Genomic DNA, 24,017 nt, shown 5'->3' with positions numbered 1-24,017 from the left:
GGAAGGATGGTCCTGATCTGTTCACACACACACACACACACACACACACACACACACACACACACACACACACACACACACACACACACACACACACACACACACACACACACACACACACACACACACATACCATTGACATTGTAGTTGACCTCTCCAGCATAATGCAGCAGTCTGAATTCATCACGACCCATTACCTTCCGGGTCTTTCCATCAGCCAGTTTGTGCCTGCAGAGAACACAGACACAGAGTGCAGACACTTTGTAAAAAGCGCAGACACACACTCAATTCTGCACAGTCCAGTACAACAAGCAAACTGATTTAAGAGCCATTTGTGGCACTACACCAATTATACATGACCAGAGTGGCAGTAGGACTAACGTGACAAAGTGTGCATGTCCTCCCAAGGTGTCCTCCAGCTTTTCTAGGAAGGTGATGTCACTGGCATCTCCAGGCCTCAAACACTCCTCATCCTGTCAAAGAAATACACATTCACAAGTGCTGTCACCAAAAACGGACAAACAAGACTTATCACTAACATCACACTGAACCTTAACACAACTAAAGTGCATTTGAGAATAAATTTATTTAATCCAAAAGCCATAAAATGAACAGCCCTGAACAGAGCATCTCTTCACCAGAATGGAGATGATGCCTTTATGTTTCTCCTCCACGAGGTCACAGATGATCTTGTTGTTGAAGTATTGCACTGGCTCCCACTGACAGACACAAACAATGCTTTAGGTTAGAAATCACATGAAAACAAACATTATTCTACAATCATCATCTACAATTTGTCATTTGTTGCCTTGTGGCCTTTGGGACTGCCTGTTCTTTTGAGTTTTAACTTTACTGGAGTGTTGAGGTTTTCCTAGATCAGAGGGCTCCGTGTCTACCTGCTGCAGTGACACCTGATTTTTTTTTTAAAGCTGGTGTTTCCCACTCTTGACTGGCTGAACAAAACTGACTGAATTAATTACCTGTGAGTGGAACAGGGATAGTTAGAAAATACATAGGGCAGGTGATCTCCTGGAGCAGAGTGTGAGACACCCATTCTACCTGCTTAGGTAAGTGTGATTCATGACATTTATTTTGTATTTATAATTGTGGCATGTTTTAAGTTTGTGTTTTTTGTGTGCCTGTGTGATATTTGTGGTATTATGTTCTGGTTTCCCCTCCATTGTTTACATTCATCTCATGTCTGCAACTGTCTGATGTCTCTGGTCTTCACACACCTGCTTTCTGTTTGTAATCACACACCTGTCTCTGGTTATTCATCACTATGCACAGTATTTAGGTTCAGTATTTAGGGCAAAAAGAAAAATAAACTATATTAACAGACAAGGAAAGTGCAAACATCCATTCATCCATTTCTTCCGCTTTATCCGGAGTGGGGTTGCGGGGGCAGCAGCTCAAGCAAAGCCGCCCAGACCTCCCGATCCACACACACCTCCCCCAGCTCCTCCCGGGGGAACCCCAAGGTATTCCCAAGCCAGCCAAGAGACGTAGTCCCTCCAGCGTGTCCTGGGTCTTCCCCGGGGCCTCCTCTCAATGGGATGTGCCCGGAACACCTCTCCAGCGAGGCATCCAGGGGGCATCTGGAAAAGATGCCCGGTCCACCTCAACTGGCTCCTTTCGACATGGAGGAGCAGCGGCTCGACTCCGAGCTCCTCCCGAGTGACCAAGCTCCTCACCCTATCTCTACAGGAGCGCCCAGCCACCCTGCGGAGGAAACTCATCTCGGCTGCTTGTACTCGCAATCTCGTTCTTTCGGTCATGAGCCAAATCTCATGACCATAGGTGAGGATCGGAACATAGATCGATCGGTAAATCGAGAGCTTTGCCAAGACCCCGAGATACTTAAACTCCTCCACTTGAGGCAAGGACACTCCACCGACCTGAAGAGGGCAAAGCACCTTTTTCTGGTCGAGAACCATGGCCTTGGATTTGGAGGTATTGATTTTCATCCCGGATGCTTCACACTCGGCTGCAAACCGCCCCAGTACATGCTGAAGGTCCTGATTTGACGAAGCCAACAGAACCACATCGTCCGCAAACAGCAGAGACGAGATTCTGTGGTTCCCAAACCAGACCCCCTCTACACCCTGGCTGCGCCTAGAAATTCTGTCCATAAAGATAATGAACAGAACCAGTGACAAAGGGCAGCACTGGCGGAGGCCAATGTGCACTGGAAACAGGTTTGATTTACTACCGGCAATGTGAACAAAGCTCCTGCTGTGGTCGTACAGAGACCGGATAGCCCTTAGCAAAGGACCCCGGACCCCGTACTCCTGGAGCACCCCCCACAGGGTGCCCCGAGGGACACGGTCAAATGCCTTCTCCAGATCCACAAAGTACATGTGGACTGGTTGGGCGAACTCCCATGAACCCTCCAGCACCTGATGGAGCGTGTAGAGCTGGTCCAGTGTGCCACGACCAGGACGAAAACCACACTGATCCTCCTGAATCCGAGGTTCGACTATTGGTCGAATTCTCCTCTCCAGTACTCTGGAATAGACCTTACCGTGGAGGCTGAGGAGTGTGATCCCCCTGTAGTTGGAACACACCCTCCAGTCCCCCTTCTTAAACAGAGGGACCACCACCCCGGCCTGCCAATCCAGAGGCACTGTCCCCAACCGCCACGCGATGTTGCAGAGGTGTGTCAGCCAAGACAGTCCCACAACATCCAGAGATTTAAGGTACTCAGGACGGATTTCATCCACCCCAGGAGCCTTGCCACCGAGGAGCTTTCTAACCACCTCTGTGACTTCAGCCTGGGTAATGGATGAATCTGCCTCTGAGTCCCCAGTCTCTGCTTCCTCTTCGGAAGACGTGACGATGGGATTGAGGAGATCCTCAAAGTATTCCTTCCACCGCCCGACAACATCCCCAGTCAGGATCAACAGCTCCCCAGTAGGACTGTCTATGGTGCGGGTGCTTCCGCCTCCTGAGGCGTCGGACGGTTTGCCAGAATTTCTTCGAGGCCGACCAATAGTCCTCCTCCATGGCCTCTCCGAACTCCTCCCAGACCCAAGTTTTTGCCTCTGCAACCGCACGGGCTGCGGCACGCTTGGCCTGCTGGTACCTGTTAGCTGCCTCCGGGGTCCTACCTACCAATAAAGACAAGTAGGACTCCTTCTTCAGCTTGACAGCATCCCTTACTTCCGGCGTCCACCACCGGGTTCGGGGATTGCCACCGCGACAGGCACCAGAGACCTTGTGACCACAGCTACAAGCGGCCGCATCGACAATGGAGGTGGAGAACATGGTCCACTCAGACTCCATGTCTCCAACCTCCCCCGGAATCTGGGAGAAGCTCAGGCTCCTTCCCCCCCCAGTGAAGTGACATTCCACGTCCCAACAGCAAGGGGCTGTGAGCGCGGACCGGGCCGCCGGGCCACCCGCCCTCGACCACCACCCAGTCCTCTCTGCACCCGACCCCCACGGCCCCCTCTGCAGGTGGTGAACCCACAGGAGGGCAGGCCCACATCACTCTTTCGGGCTGAGCCCGGCCGGACCCCATGGGCTAAGGCCCAACCACCAGGTGCTCGCACGCAAGCCCCAACCCCAGGCCTGGCTCCAGGGTGGGGCCCCAGCTCCGCCATACCGGGCGACGTCTCGGTCCTTGATTTTTTACTGGTCATGGGAGCTTCTGAACTGCCCTTAGTCTGACCCATCAGCTAGGACCTGTTTGCCTTGGGAGACCCTACAAGGGGCACAAAGCCCCCGACAACATAGCTCCTAGGATCATCCGGGTATGCAAACTCCCCCACCACAATGAGGTGGCAGCTAGAGGGGGAGGGAAAGTGCAAACATAAACATTGTAAATGAGACTAGACCTTTAAAATGTTGTTTTTCCACCAAAAAACATATTTAAGTTAATTTATGATTTGGAAATTCTACTTTAAAGCAAAAATTGCATTTCATGCTTTTGAACCAACACAAAGAAGGCTGGAACGCTATTGTGCGGAACAGCGCAGTCACATCGCTCCAGCTTGCTCCTCAAAATCCACAGCAGAAGAACTTTGTGATTGCATGCTTAGTTGGGCTCTGTGCCATGGAGTGGCGCAGAAAAGAGGAGGAGATGGAGAGAGCCAGATGTGTGGCTCCACGCGGCTCTTGTCTCACATGGTTTTCCCAAACATCAGGCACAGCAGCAGCAGGTGGAGCACCTGCAGGAGCACATTGAGGAGCACTGGAATGAAACTTTTAGCCAACTTGGCATCACTGTCCTTCTTCAGCATACTGCAGCAATGAAACTGAATGCGGTGCAGCAGGATTTAATTGTGCGCATGTCAGAGAAGGAGTGGCGCAGAGAGGAGGAGGAGAAGGAGAGAGCCAGATGTGTGGCTCCACGCGGCTCTTGTCTCGCATGTTTTCCCAAACATCAGGCACAGCAGCAACAGGTGGAGCACCTGCAGGAGCACATTGAGGAGCACTGGGACGAAACTTTTAGCCGACTTGGCATCACTGTCCTTCTTCAGCATACTGCAGCAATGAAACTGAATGCGGTGCAGCAGGATTTAATTGTGCGCATGTCAGAGAAGAACAGTGTCACGCTCTATTAAGGATCAACACTAATCAAGACGGATCAACATGCTCAGTTGCGACCTCCACGACATGAGGCGAAATGAGGGTGGTGCATGACATTCGTGGAAGATTTTTTGACAGCCAAAAACATGCTCCATGAAAATCATGAATATCACGCACCAACACGCACTATTAAGAAACCTATTCAGATGTGTTAAGTCACGTTAAGAATGTCAGGAATGTGCCAAAAATGATGCAAATATGACATTCATTATGCATCCTGCCTATGTATAAATGCAGCATTAGTGTCGCAACATTTTTTGGAATGTGTTGCAGGCCTGAAATGCAGGAATGGACAATAACAAATGAAATTAAGTTGACCTGAAAAAACATGAAATATATTTGGTTCAAACAGTCTGCAATGACATAAATCTCAAAGTAAATGCAAAAATCACTGTGGGATTTGTTTTTAATAAATCTGCATTGTCAGTACTGTCCCAACTTTTTCTGATTGGGGGGGTGAGGTGGGGGTCATACAATAGCAGCCACAGTTTGCAAAAATGCATCATTATGAACACAAAAATTACAGTAGCTTATGATCACGTCCTCTTCTAAACCACCTAACAGCAATAACTTAATTGTATATATATATACAACCCCGCAGATTCAGTGCAGCGGGGCTAGGCTGCATTAGCACTGACAGTCGCATAATGTTCAGTGATAACAGAGAGCGACCCACAGGCTTGATGTCACATGAAAATAAGCTCTTTGAGAAACAGAACAGATGGAAAGCCAAGTTTCTCCCACAACGTGTTTGCAATCTGATGAATTTACATCGGACAAAACAGAAGAGACCCTTGTTCCACAGAAAACATGAAAATACGGGACTGCAGTGAATATGAAGAATCTTTGGACGTGTAATTCCCTTGAAGAGGTGTCATATTATTTCTCAACTCTGAACAAATTAAAGAATGTTCAAATTAAGCCTTGAAATCAAATGGCTTGGCACCTTCGACACTTATTTCTTATTTTAAATAACACTTTTCATTGTGTTTGTATTTCCAACCCCAACACTCACAATCAAATCAGAAGATGCTTATCATCACAGAAAAGAGCCGCAGGAGGAGAAACAGTGTGATAACAGGGAGGTGAAAATAAAATGTGAGGAGAGTGATGAGAGGGTGAGATGAATGATGCAGCACGATGGCGGCTGACTGAGTCGGGGGGGGGGATGCAAAATGAAAAAATATGGTGCCATCAGGTAAAAAAAAATACAGAAAGCTGGATGATAAAATCACAAAAAAATCCTGTTTCAAAAGTAAATTGACACATCGTGCATGCATGACAAAGAAAGAATTTACCGTGATGCCTTCAGCATCATACTCCTCCTGCTCTGATTTGAGGGTCAGTTCAATGAAGAGCTGCTGCAGCTTCTCGTTGCAGTAGTTGATGCAGAACTGCTCAAAACTGCAAAAGAACAATAGTCAGAGCCATAAATATGAGGAAAAAACAAGCGATATTTGACTAATTATATTATTTTGGGGAATTGGGGCTGTAAATCTTGCTACAATCTATACTATGCATTAAATCTGTTGGATGAACCTTGTTTAGACACTTTATTCATGTTTGCTCAATATTCGTCTGACATACATTACCAGAAATGCAAAGCTCAGTGGTATGTACACTTATTACACACATTTTAATTGATGAATTCTTTAACACTGGCTATTACCTGTTGTTCTGGAAGACCTCAAAACCATAAATATCCAGCAGACCAATGACAGAGCAGTTCTTAAACGAGTCTTCCTGTTAAAACCAACACCATATTGTTCAATCAATATTATGGCTGAATAATTAAACAAAGAAATACTAATTATTTTAAGTTCACTGCAGTTTCCAGTTTCAAAGACCAAATTGATAATTAAAAATAACAGCATGTAATAACTATAATAATAATAATAATGATAATAAAGGACTCCAAAGTTCATTATTGAAAATACTGCAAATATAAATTGAAAATGAATGCATTCACTGTAACTGTCCACAAGGTGGAGCTATGCTGTAACAAAATAGAGTTGAGCAGAGCAGAGTACATTTTGTTTTTAACTTTGTAGTTATTTCCACTTCTATTAAGGTGAACATCTGCATCCTGTATTCCTGCACATACAATGACTGAACAGCAATACAAAGCTTGGTGTGTGTGTGTGTGTGTGTGTGTGTGTGTGTGTGTGTGTGTGTGTGTGTGTGTGTGTGTGTGTGTGTGTGTGTGTGTGTGTGTGTATACCGTGTATGTCAGCGAAACATTGATCTTATTAACCAGCCAGGTGAACGTTCGTCCATACACTGCCTTGGACAAAGCGTCTCGAGCATATGATGCCTGCTCTAGATTTAATGGGCTCATCAGCTAATGAAGACAAAAAAATGAAAACAACAGTTGACAGTGGAAGAAGAGAAAGGCAGGGCGCCACACACAACGAGCAGCAGAAAAAGTTACAATTACAATACATTTGGAAGTGACAGGTTGCAAACATATGATTGACAAGGTCATTGACCAATCTATGTTTAATGTTTATATTGTCTTCAAAGAAAAGCCTCCAAGCTCTGGCAACCAGCTTCCACAAACAAATATATTTAGCAGCTGATGGGAGTTAACCCCCAAGACCTGATTTTTATGCATACTATGTCATGTGTTCTTCAACACCTGCAGTTTAATGGCTGGCCTTTGAGTGGTGCTGTAATATGAATGCTTCATGAAAATCACTACCACCCCCCCCAAACACGTGCATGCGTGTGCCCCCCCGCCCGCAGGCGAGGCGCCTCTTACAGAGTGACACTTTGGTCTGTGTGCTGAACGGACGGGGGCGTGGCAGGTGCTGACAACTCTGGTCCTGGACATCAGAGCTGCAGAACACGCACTGTGTTTTGACGAACATGCGCGTGTGTATGCTTGCTGTCCTCACATCGAAATACATAAGAAACATATACAGTGAGGAAAATAAGTATTTGAACACCCTGCAATTTTGCAAATTCTCCCACTTAGAAATCATGGAGGGGTCTGAAATTTTCATCTTAGGTGCATGTCCACTGTGAGAGACAATCTAAAAAAAAAAATCCGGAAATCACAATGTATGATTTTTTTAATAATTTATTTGTATGTTACTGCTGCAAATAAGATTTGAACGCCTGTGAAAATCAATGTTAATATTTGGTACAGTAGCCTTTGTTTGCAATTACAGAGGTCAAAGGTTTCCTGTAGTTTTTCACCAGGTTTTCACACACTGCAGCAGGGATTTTGGTCTACTCCTCCATACAGATCTTCTCTAGATCTTTCAGGTTTGCCGTTTCAGCTCCCTCCAAAGATTTTCTATTGAGTTCAGGTCTGGAGACTGGCCAGGCCACTCCAGGACCTTGAAATGCTTCTTACGGAGCCCCTCCTTAGTTGCCCTGGCTGTGTGTTTGGGGTCACTGTCATGCTGGAAGACCCAGCCATGACCCATCTTCAATGCTCTTACTGAGGGAAGGAGGTTGTTTGCCAAAATCTTGCAATGCATGACCCCATCCATCCTCCCTTCAATACGGTGCAGTCATCCTGTTCCCTTTGCAGAAGAGCACCCCCAGAGTATGATGTTTCCACCCCTATGCTTCACGGTTGGGATGGTTTTCTTGGGGTTGTTCTCATCCTCTAAACATGGTAAGTGGAGTTGATTCCAAAAAGCTCTATTCTGGTCTCATCTGACCACATGACCTTCTCCCATGCCTCCTCTGGATCATCCGGATGGTCACTGGTGAACTTCAAACGGTCCTGGACATGTGCTGGCTTGAGCAGGGGGACCTTGCTGCCCTGCAGGATTTTAAACCATGACAGCATCATGTGTTACTAATGTAATCTTTGTGACTGTGGTCCCAGCTCTCTTCAGGTCATTGACCAGGTCCTCCTGTGTAGTTCTGAGCTTTCTCAGAATGATCCTTACCCCACAAAGTGAGATCTTGCATGGAATCCCAGACCGAGGGAGATTGACAGTCATCTTGTGTTTCTTCCACTTTCTAATAAATAATCATAACAGTTGTTGTCTTCTACCAAGCTGCTTGCCTGTTGTCCTGTCGTCCATCCCAGCCTTGTGCAGGTCTACAGTTTTGTCCCTGGTGTCCTTAGACAGCTCTTTGGTCTTGGCTATGGTGGACAGGTTGGAGTGTGATTGATTGAGTGTGTGAACAGGTGTCTTTTATACAGGTAACAAGTTCAAACAGGTGCAATTAATACAGGTAAAGAGTGCAGAATAACAGGGCTTCTTAAAGAAAAATTAACAGGTCTGTGTGAGCCAGAATTCTTGCAGGTTGGTAGGTGTTCAAATACTTATTTGCAGCAGTAACATACAAATAAATTATTAAAAAATCATACATTGTGATCTCCGGATTTCTTTTTAGATTATGTCTCTTACAGTGGACATGCACCTAAGATGAAAATTTCAGACCCCTCCATGATTTCAAAGTGGGATAACTTGCAAAACCACAGGGTGTTCAAATACTTATTTTCCTCACAGTATAGCTTCTGCGACGGGCTGGCAAGCGCACACACTGACAGGCTGTTTCAGCTGGACCGGACCACCAGTTCATGTGGACATGCAGCAGGCAATCTGAACATCACGTCTGTCTGACAGGACAGTGAGCAGCGCGCCGCAGGACTATATGACAGGCCAACAGTATGACAAATATGCCAGTTTCAGTCACATATCAGCAGAACTACGCCGTAATAAACGCCGTTTGGTGAGTTGTCACAGCGCTTTTTTCTTTTAATAGAAAATACATTTATCTGCTTGTTGTTTTTAACCATTTCACCCTCGTGTTATGAGACAGTGATTGTGGCACAGTGGGAAAGTTTCCATCTGGTAATCAGAGCATGTCGGTTCAAATCCTGTGAGTGTTTTTTATTTATTTATTTATTTAATCAGGGTTATTTAACCACTGGGTTCTGTACTGCATCCCCTTTTATGTATTATTTATATCAACCCAGTGATATTCACTAATTATATAGCTGGTTTTTATTTTATTTTCTTCCACATCAGCAGCGCGATGTGGTGCAACTTGTCCCACAGTGCGAACAGCTGCAGCAGCTCACAGTGTGTTCCTGCTCAAAGATACCATCGTGTGCCATCACACCGGGATCATGCTCGCCTGCCCGTCAGCACGATGTTTCATGATGCGCTAATTCGAATTGTTTCACACTGCTTCGCTGCAATTTGACCAAATTCGCACTATGTGTGAAGGGGCCCTTAAGGAGACTCTGATGAGTTTTTCTTGCATTGTGAGGGAGCATCAACTACATTTCGGTCACGTGACACAATTTTCTGTGCATGATGCAGCAGGTAGGTGCCTCAATATGGAGGACCCCAAAAACTGGAAAAGGCTCCTGGCAGTGTTCGCAGGGACATCTTTAGTTACCACAAAAGTACTGTCAGGTGAAAACTTGGAGAAGCTCCTATCGTGATTTTTCGCTGGGCTGAAGGAAGCAGTGCTTCCCTGTGCCTAATTGCTAGAGTGAACTGCTGGGCATACGCAGTCGCAGACCCTACTCTATTATTACTATTATTGTTGAGACTATACTAAGACTTTGTATATTTTGATGATATATTTTTATTGCTTTGGTCTCCAAACCCCATCAGTACTACCTGGTGATAATTCTCAGAATCAGATGCTAATGGCAGATTTCATTCCTACTCCCACTAGCAGACTCCGTTTGTCTGAGAGAGAGCTGGGCATCTGCTGATTTTTGCAAGCAGTCAAATACAGTGGACCAGAGCAGACATTACACAGACAAGACAGCTTTGTAAACGAGTGCTTATCAGACATTCCCACTACAATCACAGCGTGCACCCACCTCCTCTCCCTTGGCAATTATCTTCTTGTGTGTCAGCGCCTCTGTCAGCACAGGCCCATTTACTCCTAACAACTGTAAAAACAACAAACCAGTGTCCACCACAGCCTCGTCGATAAATAATATATTTGCAATCAAATTAAGCAGAGATGTTATGTGACTCAGCAGCAGTAACAACACAGTAATGTCTGTTCATTCTGTCTGATGCAGACACAACTGTGATCCCAAGGCAGGAATAAAGTATCAAGAAGAAACTGGATTTTAAAGTGGTCTGCAGACAGTTCATAAAATTTTTCCCAACCTCTTGTAAGGAGTCTGTGTCAAAACATTTTCAGCACCTTTAATGCGCCATAAATCATAAAATGTTGAAAAGCTTTTAAATATATCGCATTCAATAAATAATTAAAATGCTCCACCTTCAAAAAACTTTATTTGTTTGAAGTAATAAAACCACATCACTTCTTTTAGGTGGTCTCAATGCTATCTGTTTGATCAGGTTTTTATTGTGTCATCACTGGTGACTCTTTTCGGGTTGTCACGTACCAGACAGCACATCTACAAATATGATTTTCTGTTGATAAACAAAATTAACAAACAAAATTAAGATTAATCGATTAATTGACAATTCATTCACTTAAATGAATCAATAACTGTTTTGATAATCAATTAATCATTTTGAGCCTTTTTTTTTAAATATCTGAATACTTTGATTTCACCTTCTTAAATGTGAATATTTTCTGGTTAATTTTACGAGTTGGTTTCCTCCTACAGGTCAGTAAACCAAATGTCTTGGGGCTGTGGACAAAACAAGACATTTCAAGATGTCATCTTGGGCTCTGGGTAACACTGACGAACATTTTTCACCATTTTCTGACATTTTATGGACCTAACAACTTATCGACTGAGAAAATATTTGAGCAATTAATTGATGATGAAAATAATCGATAGTTGCAGCCACACTATCAAAACAATAACATCAAATACTGCATTTTTAATCATAACTGGGTGTCTACACCCTTTTTTGCAATACTAAATCTTGTAAATATGACGACAGCATTGACTTCTGTAATTATATATTTGTAATCATGTAAAACACAGGGAGAAGATGCAAACTCCACACAGAAAGGCTGAGACGGGAAGCGATCCCATGACCTTCTTGCTGTGAGACAAACGTGCTAACCACTAAGCCACCACAAAACTTTTATTTTCATTATAAACACTTCAAAAAGATATTTAATAATCTTACAAGAGCCTTCAGTAATATATCACGCTCTGAGCTTTTGAAGCATGGTCAACAATAACGTTTGGTCTTTAATTAAAATTGGCGCCATGAGCCAAAGAAGCTCCATTTCAACTGGAGTAACTCTCACTTTGAATCTGTGATATGTGCATTCCAAAGCATGTTTTCACATTTCAAACAGAAACTATTAAAGCTGAGCCATGACAGTGAGGGAGGAAGAGGATTTCTGGAAAAGACGACACAAAATAAACCATTTTTCTACAATGAAATCTCGATATATGACTCAGTGTCTGGCTGCACGTTCTCATTTGCTGATTGTGCTTTTCACTGACAACTGTAATTTATTTTTTGCTGATACTTTGGACGACACACTCACATCATTTACATAATTAATGGCTTCATATTCTTAATGTTACTTCCTCGTACAGTCTATGATATGATAGTGTCTTACCCTGGCCAAGTACTTTATCTGAGTATAAGAAGTGATGCAGGCATTGCCGCTCTCCTCCTCCCCGTACTGCACATTTCCCCAGGTGGAGCACACTGGCTATGATGTTCATCACTCCTACATTGGAGGGGGGGGAGAGAGAAGGTCCAGCAGGGTCAGAGTTAAAGACAAGTAAAGAAAAGAAAATGATATTGGAAGGGAGGGGAAGAACAAAGGTGAGGCGTGATAAAAAGTCGGCACTATCTTTATGGCCACCTGACCTGGATAGATGAGGGGATTTTAGACCAGATAACTGGTCTAAAACATTAGCGAGTGATGGTTGCTATTTGTTCACCAAAGAGACACACAGACTCACAGCACACCACACACACACACACACACACACACACACACACACACACACACACACACACACACACACACACACACACAACACACACACACACACACACACACACACACACACACACTTAAATTGATCCTCTCGCCTTTATGATTAGAAAGCTACAGCTTGCCTAAACCCTACCCTGAACTGAAACTCTCCTTAACCTACAGAATAACCTACGCCCCCCCCCCCCCCCCCACACACACACACAAAAAAAATCATTGCATGACAAAAAACACTTACTCTTCACTGGTTTACAATTCTCATTTCATGCACAAACATTATGGAAAGGTTTACCAAATAAGTCGAAAAGTTTTTTTCTTCGGCTTATAATCTGTGATGGTCCGCAATTTAGAAATTAATCTTATATTTTTAACTTAGGTTGTAATTATTAATGTTTGTATCATATTTTTGATCATTTTATATGGTTCTATGTTTGAAGCGGATGAAAGTCTACATGTCTACCTATTGGTAGCCCAACTCATATGGTTTGTATTTTTCCACTGCCCCTTCATAAGGTGGATGTAAAATCATTGGAACTTCTTGTGAAACACCAAAATTGCAGCGTTCTGTGCCTGTTGTCAATCAAATGACACCAAAAAAAAAAAAAAAAAACAACCCTGCAACTTTTAAACTACACAATTACAGAGTAACTCCAGAGTAAATTTTGAAAAACACGAAGTCTGTCCGAAAAGTAATGGACCTTTTTATTTTTTTTCAAAACTATATGGATTTGAATCATGTGCGCTTGCATCAGCCAAGCTTGAACCTTCGTGCGCATGCATGAGTTTTTTCAAGTCTGTCGGTTGCGTCATTCGCCTGTGGGCAGGCTTTGAGTGAGCACTGGTCCAGCCCCCTCGTCAGATTTTCATTGTCAGGGAAATGGCTGAGCGACTGCCGCTTTGCTCCATGTTTTCAAAAACTGTGACAGACAGCCAGGTGGAAACCATTCGGAAAATTCAGATGGCTTTCGGTGAAGATTCTATCGGCATCACACAGATTAAGGACCATTACAACCGGATTAAAGACGGCCCACACCGGCGGAGGGCACGCCGCGCTCCGAGCAGCCATCGACAGGCTGAAGCGACCAGATCATTTCCAAAGTGAAGGCTACCAGAGAAATCGCAGAAAATTGGACATCAGCACTTTGCGGCACATTCCACTGTTACAGGAGATTTTGGAATGAAAGACGTGCGGAGGAATTCGCGCGTCGGGACGGAGCCGCTCATGGCGCACAACAAACTTCCTCCGTGTTGGAAGTCTCACAGGACATGTGTGGCATGCCCAGCTGTTACACAATTTCTTGGATACTCACTGGACTGAAAAGCCACTGAAAGCCGTTTGAATCTTCCGAATGGTTTCCAACACAGAGGTGTTTGTTGTGCGCCATAAGCGGCTCCGTCCCGATGCACGAATTCCTCCGCACGTCTTACAACACTGGACAAAACAGATGATCACCCCTACCAAATCTGATCTGCTGGAGGTCTCTTCCTATTAAACAGGAGTTTTACCTTCCAACTGTAACCACTGTACTCGATCATATGGTGGGGAATGTCGAGACCTTACTCTTTGTCTGTACCACGTTCAGATGACCACTGGCACAAAATAAATTAATATGTCACTTCAGATGATTTGGTTGACCTCAGCATGGAAAATATTGAGTGCAGTGCATGTTGGTCATTGTGGTTGACCTCAGCATGGAAGATATTGAGTGCAGTGCAAGTTGGTCATTGTGGTTGACCTCAACATGGAAGATATTGAGTGCAGTGCAAGTTGGTCATTGTGGATCTAAATCAAATGCAATAAGAGTGAGACAGATGGTTTTCTCTGTTTTGTCAGGATATAGTGAAGCAGTTTTAAATTTTCTACTCAAGACACTCTAAAACAAAACAAAACAAAAACAGAATGTGCCTATTCTTACCATTGATATCATTCTTTGTGTAACCGCATCCAAATAACTAACTGGGAACAATTTATTTTGTTCCCACAACATGTATAATTATGTGTACCTGTACATGTTTTTCACTGTATTAGCAGTGTAACACCTAAAGCTCTTTGGAACAATGCCCTGACTCATAAAAACTCCCACGCTGAGCACAAATAAGTTATTACATAAATACAAACAGTAATTGTTTAGGTAAAAGCATGCAGAGAAGGTTTTTCCAGAAGAAACATATTTTCTTTCAGTTATTGAATTGGCTTACTGCATTTTAATTTAGTATGTTCACTGCAATATGATAAACAGGCGTTTAGAAGTTTGGGACAAACAGAATATAGTTGCACTCCCCCAGACTCTTTTCCTCTTACTGTACCTTTACACAAACCAACATGTCAGACATGATTAGGCCCGTACCTCCACCTCATCCTCAGTGAAGCCAATCACAGTTAAGGCTTTCCTCACCACCTTGCAGTCACTGCGGTCGTTGATGGAACTCACTTTGGGACAGTTACCCTGTAGAACACACACACACACACACACACACACACACACCACCACACACACACACACACACACACACACACACACACACACACAACACACCACACACACACACACACACACACACCACACACACACTGTAACTGGTGACCAAAATAAGTTTTACCATGTGCAGAAACTATCTGCTTCAGCTTTTAAACCCTCACAAAGCTCCTCAGGGCATGTCCAGGAAAATCCAGATTTAAGTAATGTAAGCTTCTGAAACATATTGGGCCCTATCTTGTCTATGATGCACAGTACAGGTGCATCTGGGGTAAACCCAATCATTTGTGTGCATAAAATGACACAAAGGGCTTCTATTGATTATCTAATTAGTCATGGATGGGTCTTCGGCAAAAGGTGAAATAAATCAGAGTGTAAACTGTCATCCCCTTTAACAGCAGAATTGCAACAACTTTCTGACACATTCCTATTTCCAAAGAGGAAACAATTGGTAAGTTAGATCAGTAAACTTTATTAATCCCTTGGGAAGACATCCTCAGGGAAACTGGAGAAGCATTGGATGTGCACAAATATGTCAAGGTGTGCAAGAGGAAACTAGCCACCGAAGCTCCTTGAGGTGAAGTACAAGGTGAACTTTGTATTTTTCATTTCCTCTTGACTTCTGTGTATGCATGCAGAATGTACATGCACCTTGAACCCACACTTACTTCACCCTATAAATACCATAAAAACTAATTCAACTTTTGTCCAGGCTTTTGGTGATCTGTGGCACAAACACGTCTGCTCATGCCCATCATATTCTACAGCACTATGCCTGACCATCGTTTTGAGACCAACGTTTATGGGCAAGAAATTAATGCAATTCGACTCCATTTACGAGGTCTGTTAGAAAACTATCCGACCTTTTTATTTTTTGCAAAAACTATATGGATTTGAATCATGTGTGATTGCATCAGCCAAGCTTGAACCTTGTGCGCATGCGTGAGTTTTTTCACGCCTGTCGGTTGCGTCATTCGCCTGTGAGCAGCCTTGTGGGAGGAGTGGTCCAGCCCCCTCGTCGGATTTTCATTGTCAGGAAATTGGCTGATCGACTGCCGCTTTGCTTCATCAAAATTTTTCAGAAAGTGTGAGAGACAGCCAAGTGGAAACCATTTGGAAAATTCAGATGGCTTTCGGTGAAGATCTTATGGGGATCACACAGATTAAGGACAATTACAACTGGATTAAAGCCCACAGCGGCGGATGGCGCGCCACCGAGCGCGATCGACAGGCTCAAACGACCAGATCATTTCCAAAGTGAACGCTTTGTTGATCCGGGACGTCGTCTGACTACCAGAGAAATGGCAAGACAGCTGGACATAGCACTTTTTCGGCACATTCCACTGTTACAGGAGTTTTTGTAATGGAAAGAGGAGCGGAGAAATTCCACGGAGGCTCATGGTGCGGGACGAAAGCACCTCCGTGTTGGTCTACAGGACAAGCCCTAACATGCCCAGCTCTTGCACCATTCGGAAAATTCAGACGGCTTTGGTGGCTTTTCAGTCATGTGACTATCCGAGAAATTGTGGCGACTGGACATGCCACAACATGTCCTGTGAGGCTTCATCACGGCGTTGCTTTTTGTTCTGTGCCCTGCGCCTCCGTCCCGACACGAAGTCCTCCGCAGTCTTTTCATGAAAAAACTCCTGTAACAGTGGAATGTGCCGTTCATTTCCAAAGTAAACGCTTTGTTGATCCGGGACGTCGTCTGACTACAGAAATGGCAGAAGAGTTTGACATCAGCACTTTTTCGGCATGAAAAGATGCGGAGGATTGCGCGTCGGAGAGGCGCAGGGCACAGAACAAAAAGCAACACCGTGATGAAGCCTCACAGGACATGTTTGGCATGTCCAGCTCGTCCACAATTTCTCGGATAGTCACACGACTGAAAAGCCACCGAAAGCCGTCTGAATTTTCCGAATGGTGCAAGAGCTGGGCATGTTAGGGCTTGTCCTGTGAGACCAACACGGAGGTGCTTTCGTCCCCGCCATGAGCGGCTCGTGGCGAATTTCTCCGCTCCTCTTTCCATTACAAAAACTCCTGTAACAGTGGAATGTGCCGAAAAAGTGCTATGTCCAGCTGTCTTGCCATTTCTCTGGTAGTCAGACGACGTCCCGGATCAACAAAGCGTTCACTTTGGAAATGATCTGGTCGTTTGAGCCTGTCGATCGGCTCGGTGCGTGGCGCCCATCCGCCGCTGTGGGCCATCTTTAATCCAGTTGTAATTGTCCTTAATCTGTGTGATCCCCATAAGATCTTCACCGAAAGCCATCTGAATTTTCCAAATGGTTTCCACTGGCTGTCTCTCACACTTTCTGAAAAAATTTTGATGAAGCAAAGCGGCAGTCGATCAGCCAGTTTCCTGACAATGAAAATCCGACGAGGGGGCTGGACCACTCCTCCCACAAGGCGTGCTCACAGGCGAATGACGCAACCGACAGGCATGAAAAAACTCACGCATGCGCACGAAGGTTCAAGCTTGGCTGATGCAATCACACATGATTCAAATCCATATAGTTTTGCAAAAAATAAAAAGGTCGGATAGTTTTCTAACAGACTCATACACGACTGGGTATGAAATAACAACTGAGTCAGTCGTACACTAGGAACAACACTTGGGTTGCACTGTGTGCTACTTTGCAGCAGGTGAAAGATAGGGCTCAATATACTAAGGGTATTTGCTCAGCAACTTTATGAGCATGTGCTCAGCAGATGCACACTCAAAAACACAACAGAAATGCATGGCTTCTGAGTAGAGGATGATGAGATGAGAGAGAGGAGAGAAGAGAGAGAGAGAGAGAGAGAGAGAGAGAGAGAGATGAGAGGAGAGAGAGAGGAGAGAGAGAGAGAGAGAGAGAGAGAGGAGAAGCCAAATCTAATTGACCATAGGTGAGGATCGGAACATAGATCGATCGGTAAATCGAGAGCTTTGCCAAGACCCCGAGATACTTAAACTCCTCCACTTGAGGCAAGGACACTCCACCGACTGAAGAGGGCAAAGCACCTTTTTCTGGTCGAGAACCATGGCCTGGATTTGGAGGTATGATTTTCATCCGGATGCTTCACACTCGGCTGCAAACCGCCCCAGTACATGCGAAGGTCCTGATTTGACGAAGCCAACAGAACCACATCGTCCGCAAACAGCAGAGACGAGATTCTGTGGTTCCCAAACCAGACCCCTCTACACCTGGCTGCGCCTAGAAATTCTGTCCATAAAGATAATGAACAGAACCAGTGACAAAGGGCAGCACTGGCGGAGGCCAATGTGCACTGGAAACAGGTTTGATTTACTACCGGCAATGTGAACAAAGCTCCTGCTGTGGTCGTACAGAGACCGGATAGCCCTTAGCAAAGGACCCGGACCCCGTACTCCTGGAGCACCCCCCACAGGGTGCCCGAGGGACACGGTCAAATGCCTTCTCCAGATCCACAAAGTACATGTGGACTGGTTGGGCGAACTCCCATGAACCCTCCAGACCTGATGGAGCGTGTAGAGCTGGTCCAGTGTGCCACGACCAGGACGAAAACCACACTGATCCTCCTGAATCCGAGGTTCGACTATTGGTCGAATTCTCCTCTCCAGTACTGGAATAGACCTTACCGTGGAGGCTGAGGAGTGTGATCCCCCTGTAGGGAACACACCCTCCAGTCCCCCTTCTTAAACAGAGGGACCACCACCCCGGCCTGCCAATCCGAGGCACTGTCCCCAACCGCCACGCGATGTTGCAGAGGTGTGTCAGCCAAGACAGTCCCACAACATCCAGAGATTTAAGGTACTCAGGACGGATTTCATCCCCCCAGGAGCCTTGCCACCGAGGAGCTTTCTAACCACCTCTGTGACTTCAGCCTGGGTAATGGATGAATCTGCCTCTGAGTCCCCAGTCTCTGTCCTCTTCGGAAGACGTGACGATGGGATTGAGGAGATCCTCAAAGTATTCCTTCCACCGCCCGACAACATCCCCAGTCAGGATCAACAGCTCCCCAGTAGGACTGTCTATGGTGGGGTGCTTCCGCCTCCTGAGGCGTCGGACGGTTTGCCAGAATTTCTTCGAGGCCGACCAATCCTCCTCCATGGCCTCTCCGAACTCCTCCCAGACCCAAGTTTTTGCCTCTGCAACCGCACGGGCTGCGGCACGCTTGGCCTGCTGGTACCTGTTAGCTGCCTCCGGGGTCCTACCTACCAACAAAGACAAGTAGGACTCCTTCTTCAGCTTGACAGCATCCCTTACTTCCGGCGTCCACCACCGGGTTCGGGGATTGCCACCGCGACAGGCACCAGAGACCTTGTGACCACAGCTACAAGCGGCCGCATCGACAATGGAGGTGGAGAACATGGTCCACTCAGACTCCATGTCTCCAACCTCCCCCGGAATCTGGGAGAAGCTCAGGCTCCTTCCCCCCCCAGTGAAGTGACATTCCACGTCCCAACAGCAAGGGGCTGTGAGCGCGGACCGGGCCGCCGGGCCACCCGCCCTCGACCACCACCCAGTCCTCTCTGCACCCGACCCCACGGCCCCCTCTGCAGGTGGTGAACCCACAGGAGGGCAGGCCCACATCACTCTTTCGGGCTGAGCCCGGCGCGACCCCATGGGCTAAGGCCCAACCACCAGGTGCTCGCACGCAAGCCCCAACCCCAGGCCTGGCTCCAGGGTGGGGCCCCAGCTCCGCCATACCGGGCGACGTCTCGGTCCTTGATTTTTTACTGGTCATGGGAGCTTCTGAACTGCCCTTAGTCTGACCCATCAGCTAGGACCTGTTTGCCTTGGGAGACCTACAAGGGGCACAAAGCCCCCGACAACATAGCTCCTAGGATCATCCGGGTATGCAAACTCCCCCACCACAATGAGGTGGCAGCTAGAGGGGGAGGGAAAGTGCAAACATAAACATTGTAAATGAGACTAGACCTTTAAAATGTTGTTTTTCCACCAAAAAACATATTTAAGTTAATTTATGATTTGGAAATTCTACTTTAAAGCAAAAATTGCATTTCATGCTTTTGAACCAACACAAAGAAGGCTGGAACGCTATTGTGCGGAACAGCGCAGTCACATCGCTCCAGCTTGCTCCTCAAAATCCACAGCAGAAGAACTTTGTGATTGCATGCTTAGTTGGGCTCTGTGCCATGGAGTGGCGCAGAAAGAGGAGGAGATGGAGAGAGCCAGATGTGTGGCTCCACGCGGCTCTTGTCTCACATGGTTTTCCCAAACATCAGGCACAGCAGCAGCAGGTGGAGCACCTGCAGGAGCACATTGAGGAGCACTGGAATGAAACTTTTAGCCAACTTGGCATCACTGTCCTTCTTCAGCATACTGCAGCAATGAAACTGAATGCGGTGCAGCAGGATTTAATTGTGCGCATGTCAGGAAGGAGTGGCGCAGAGAGGAGGAGGAGAAGGAGAGAGCCAGATGTGTGGCTCCACGCGGCTCTTGTCTCGCATGTTTTCCCAAACATCAGGCACAGCAGCAACAGGTGGAGCACCTGCAGGAGCACATTGAGGAGCACTGGGACGAAACTTTAGCCGACTTGGCATCACTGTCCTTCTTCAGCATACTGCAGCAATGAAACTGAATGCGGTGCAGCAGGATTTAATTGTGCGCATGTCAGAGAAGACAGTGTCACGCTCTATTAAGGATCAACACTAATCAGACGGATCAACATGCTCAGTTGCGACCTCCACGACATGAGGCGAAATGAGGGTGGTGCATGACATTCGTGGAAGATTTTTGACAGCCAAAAACATGCTCCATGAAAATCGAATATCACGCACCAACACGCACTATTAAGAAACCTATTCAGTGTTAAGTCACGTTAAGAATGTCAGGAATGTGCCAAAAATGATGCAAATATGACATTCATTATGCATCCTGCCTATGTATAAATGCAGCATTAGTGTCGCAACATTTTTGGAATGTGTTGCAGGCCTGAAATGCAGGAATGGACAATACAAATGAAATTAAGTTGACCTGAAAAAACATGAAATATATTTGGTTCAAACAGTCTGCAATGACATAAATCTCAAAGTAAATGCAAAAATCACTGTGGGATTGTTTTTAATAAATCTGCATTGTCAGTACTGTCCCAACTTTTTCTGATTGGGGGGGTGAGGTGGGGGTCATACAATAGCAGCCACAGTTTGCAAAAATGCATCATTATGAACACAAAATACAGTAGCTTATGATCACGTCCTCTTCTAAACCACCTAACAGCAAAACTTAATTGTATATTATATACAACCCCGCAGATTCAGTGCAGCGGGGCTAGGCTGCATTAGCACTGACAGTCGCATAATGTTCAGTGATAACAGAGAGCGACCCACAGGCTTGATGTCACATGAAATAAGCTCTTTGAGAAACAGAACAGATGGAAAGCCAAGTTTCTCCCACAACGTGTTTGCAATCTGATGAATTTACATCGGACAAAACAGAAGAGACCCTTGTTCCACAGAAAACATGAAAATACGGGACTGCAGTGAATATGAAGAATCTTTGGACGTGTAATTCCCTTGAAGAGGTGTCATATTATTTCTCAACTCTGAACAAATTAAAGAATGTTCAAATTAAGCCTTGAAATCAAATGGCTTGGCACCTTCGACACTTATTTCTTATTTTAAATAACACTTTTCATTGTGTTGTATTTCCAACCCCAACACTCACAATCAAATCAGAAGATGCTTATCATCACAGAAAAGAGCCGCAGGAGGAGAAACAGTGTGATAACAGGGAGGTGAAAATAAAATGTGAGGAGAGTGATGAGAGGGTGAGATGAATGATGCAGCACGATGGCGGCTGACTGAGTCGGGGGGGGGGATGCAAAATGAAAAAATATGGTGCCATCAGGTAAAAAAAAATACAGAAAGCTGGATTATAAATCACAAAAAAAATCCTGTTTCAAAAGTAATTGACACATCGTGCATGCATGACAAAGAAAGAATTTACCGTGATGCCTTCAGCATCATACTCCTCCTGCTCTGATTTGAGGGTCAGTTCAATGAAGAGCTGCTGCAGCTTCTCGTTGCAGTAGTTGATGCAGAACTGCTCAAAACTGCAAAAGAACAATAGTCAGAGCCATAAATATGAGGAAAAAACAAGCGATATTTGACTAATTATATTATTTTGGGGAATTGGGCTGTAAATCTTGCTACAATCTATACTATGCATTAATCTGTTGGATGACCTTGTTTAGACACTTTATTCATGTTTGCTCAATATTCGTCTGACATACATTACCAGAAATGCAAAGCTCAGTGGTATGTACACTTATTACACACATTTTAATTGATGAATTCTTAACACTGGCTATTACCTGTTGTTCTGGAAGACCTCAAAACCATAAATATCCAGCAGACCAATGACAGAGCAGTTCTTAAACGAGTCTTCCTGTTAAAACCAACACCATATTGTTCAATCACTATTATGGCTGAATAATTAAACAAAGAAATACTAATTATTTTAAGTTCACTGCAGTTTCCAGTTTCAAAGACCAAATTGATAATTAAAAATAACAGCATGTAATAACTATAATAATAATATAATGATAATAAAGGACTCCAAAGTTCATTATTGAAAATACTGCAAATATAAATTGAAAATGAATGCATTCACTGTAACTGTCCCACAAGGTGGAGCTATGCTGTAACAAAATAGAGTTGAGCAGAGCAGAGTACATTTTGTTTTTTACTTTGTAGTTATTTCCACTTCTATTAAGGTGAACATCTGCATCCTGTATTCCTGCACATACAAGGACTGAACAGCAATACAAAGCTTGTGTGTGTGTGTGTTGTGTGTGTTGTGTGTTGTGTGTGTGTGTGTGTGTGGTGTGTGTGTGTTTGTGTGTGTGATACCGTGTATGTCAGCGAAACATTGATCTTATTAACCAGCCAGGTGAACGTTCGTCCATACACTGCCTTGGACAAAGCGTCTCGAGCATATGATGCCTGCTCTAGATTTAATGGGCTCATCAGCTAATGAAGACAAAAAAATGAAAAACAACAGTTGACAGTGGAAGAAGAGAAAGGCAGGGCGCCACACACAACGAGCAGCAGAAAAGTTACAATTACAATACATTTGGAAGTGACAGGTTGCAAACATATGATTGACAAGGTCATTGACCAATCTATGTTTAATGTTTATATTGTCTTCAAAGAAAAGCCTCCAAGCTCTGGCAACCAGCTTCCACAAACAAATATATTTAGCAGCTGATGGGAGTTAACCCCCAAGACCTGATTTTTATGCATACTATGTCATGTGTTCTTCAACACCTGCAGTTTAATGGCTGGCCTTTGAGTGGTGCTGTAATATGAATGCTTCATGAAATCACTACCACCCCCCCCAAACACGTGCATGCGTGTGCCCCCCCGCCCGCAGGCGAGGCGCCTCTTACAGAGTGACACTTTGGTCTGTGTGCTGAACGGACGGGGGCGTGGCAGGTGCTGACAACTCTGGTCCTGGACATCAGAGCTGCAGAACACGCACTGTGTTTTGACGAACATGCGCGTGTGTATGCTTGCTGTCCTCACATCGAAATACATAAGAACATATACAGTGAGGAAAATAAGTATTGGAACACCCTGCATTTTGCAAATTCTCCCACTTAGAAATCATGAGGGGGGTCTGAAATTTTCATCTTAGGTGCATGTCCACTGTGAGAGACAATCTTAAAAAAAAAAATCCGGAAATCACAATGTATGATTTTTTAATAATTTATTTGTATGTTACTGCTGCAAATAAGATTTGAACGCCTGTGAAAATCAATGTTAATATTTGGTACAGTAGCCTTTGTTTGCAATTACAGAGGTCAAAGGTTTCCTGTAGTTTTTCACCAGGTTTTCACACACTGCAGCAGGGATTTTGGTCTACTCCTCCATACAGATCTTCTCTAGATCTTTCAGGTTGCCGTTTCAGCTCCCTCCAAAGATTTTCTATTGAGTTCAGGTCTGGAGACTGGCCAGGCCACTCCAGGACCTTGAAATTGCTTCTTACGGAGCCCCTCCTTAGTTGCCCTGGCTGTGTGTTTGGGGTCACTGTCATGCTGGAAGACCCAGCCATGACCCATCTTCAATGC

General features: G+C 45.0%; 1 protein-coding gene across 2 annotated transcripts in view; it reads right to left on the bottom strand.

Annotated features, from left to right (window-relative positions):
• The window catches only part of LOC117508127 (unconventional myosin-Ic-like), a 199,785-nt gene that overhangs the window by 23,071 nt on the left and 152,697 nt on the right, over window positions 1-24,017 (bottom strand). Inside the window, exons 10-16 of one of the 2 annotated variants that reach the window (XM_034167785.1) lie at window positions 22,798-22,917; window positions 7,409-7,418; window positions 6,263-6,332; window positions 5,892-5,997; window positions 639-719; window positions 382-473; window positions 134-228 (exon numbers count right to left, since the gene is read on the bottom strand). In XM_034167785.1, coding sequence (XP_034023676.1) covers window positions 134-228; window positions 382-473; window positions 639-719; window positions 5,892-5,997; window positions 6,263-6,332; window positions 7,409-7,418; window positions 22,798-22,917 — 574 coding nt within the window. Of the gene's footprint in view, window positions 1-133; window positions 229-381; window positions 474-638; window positions 720-5,891; window positions 5,998-6,262; window positions 6,333-7,408; window positions 7,419-21,892; window positions 21,999-22,259; window positions 22,334-22,797; window positions 22,918-24,017 lie in introns of both variants that reach the window. The other variant, XM_034167786.1, reaches the window with a different exon arrangement.

This window comes from Thalassophryne amazonica, chromosome 4 (genome assembly GCF_902500255.1).
Source record: "Thalassophryne amazonica chromosome 4, fThaAma1.1, whole genome shotgun sequence".
In the NCBI taxonomy this organism is placed as follows: Eukaryota; Metazoa; Chordata; class Actinopteri; order Batrachoidiformes; family Batrachoididae; genus Thalassophryne; species Thalassophryne amazonica.
The sequence above is the reverse complement of the archived record's forward strand: the minus strand, read 5'-3'. Positions and strand labels throughout refer to the sequence as shown.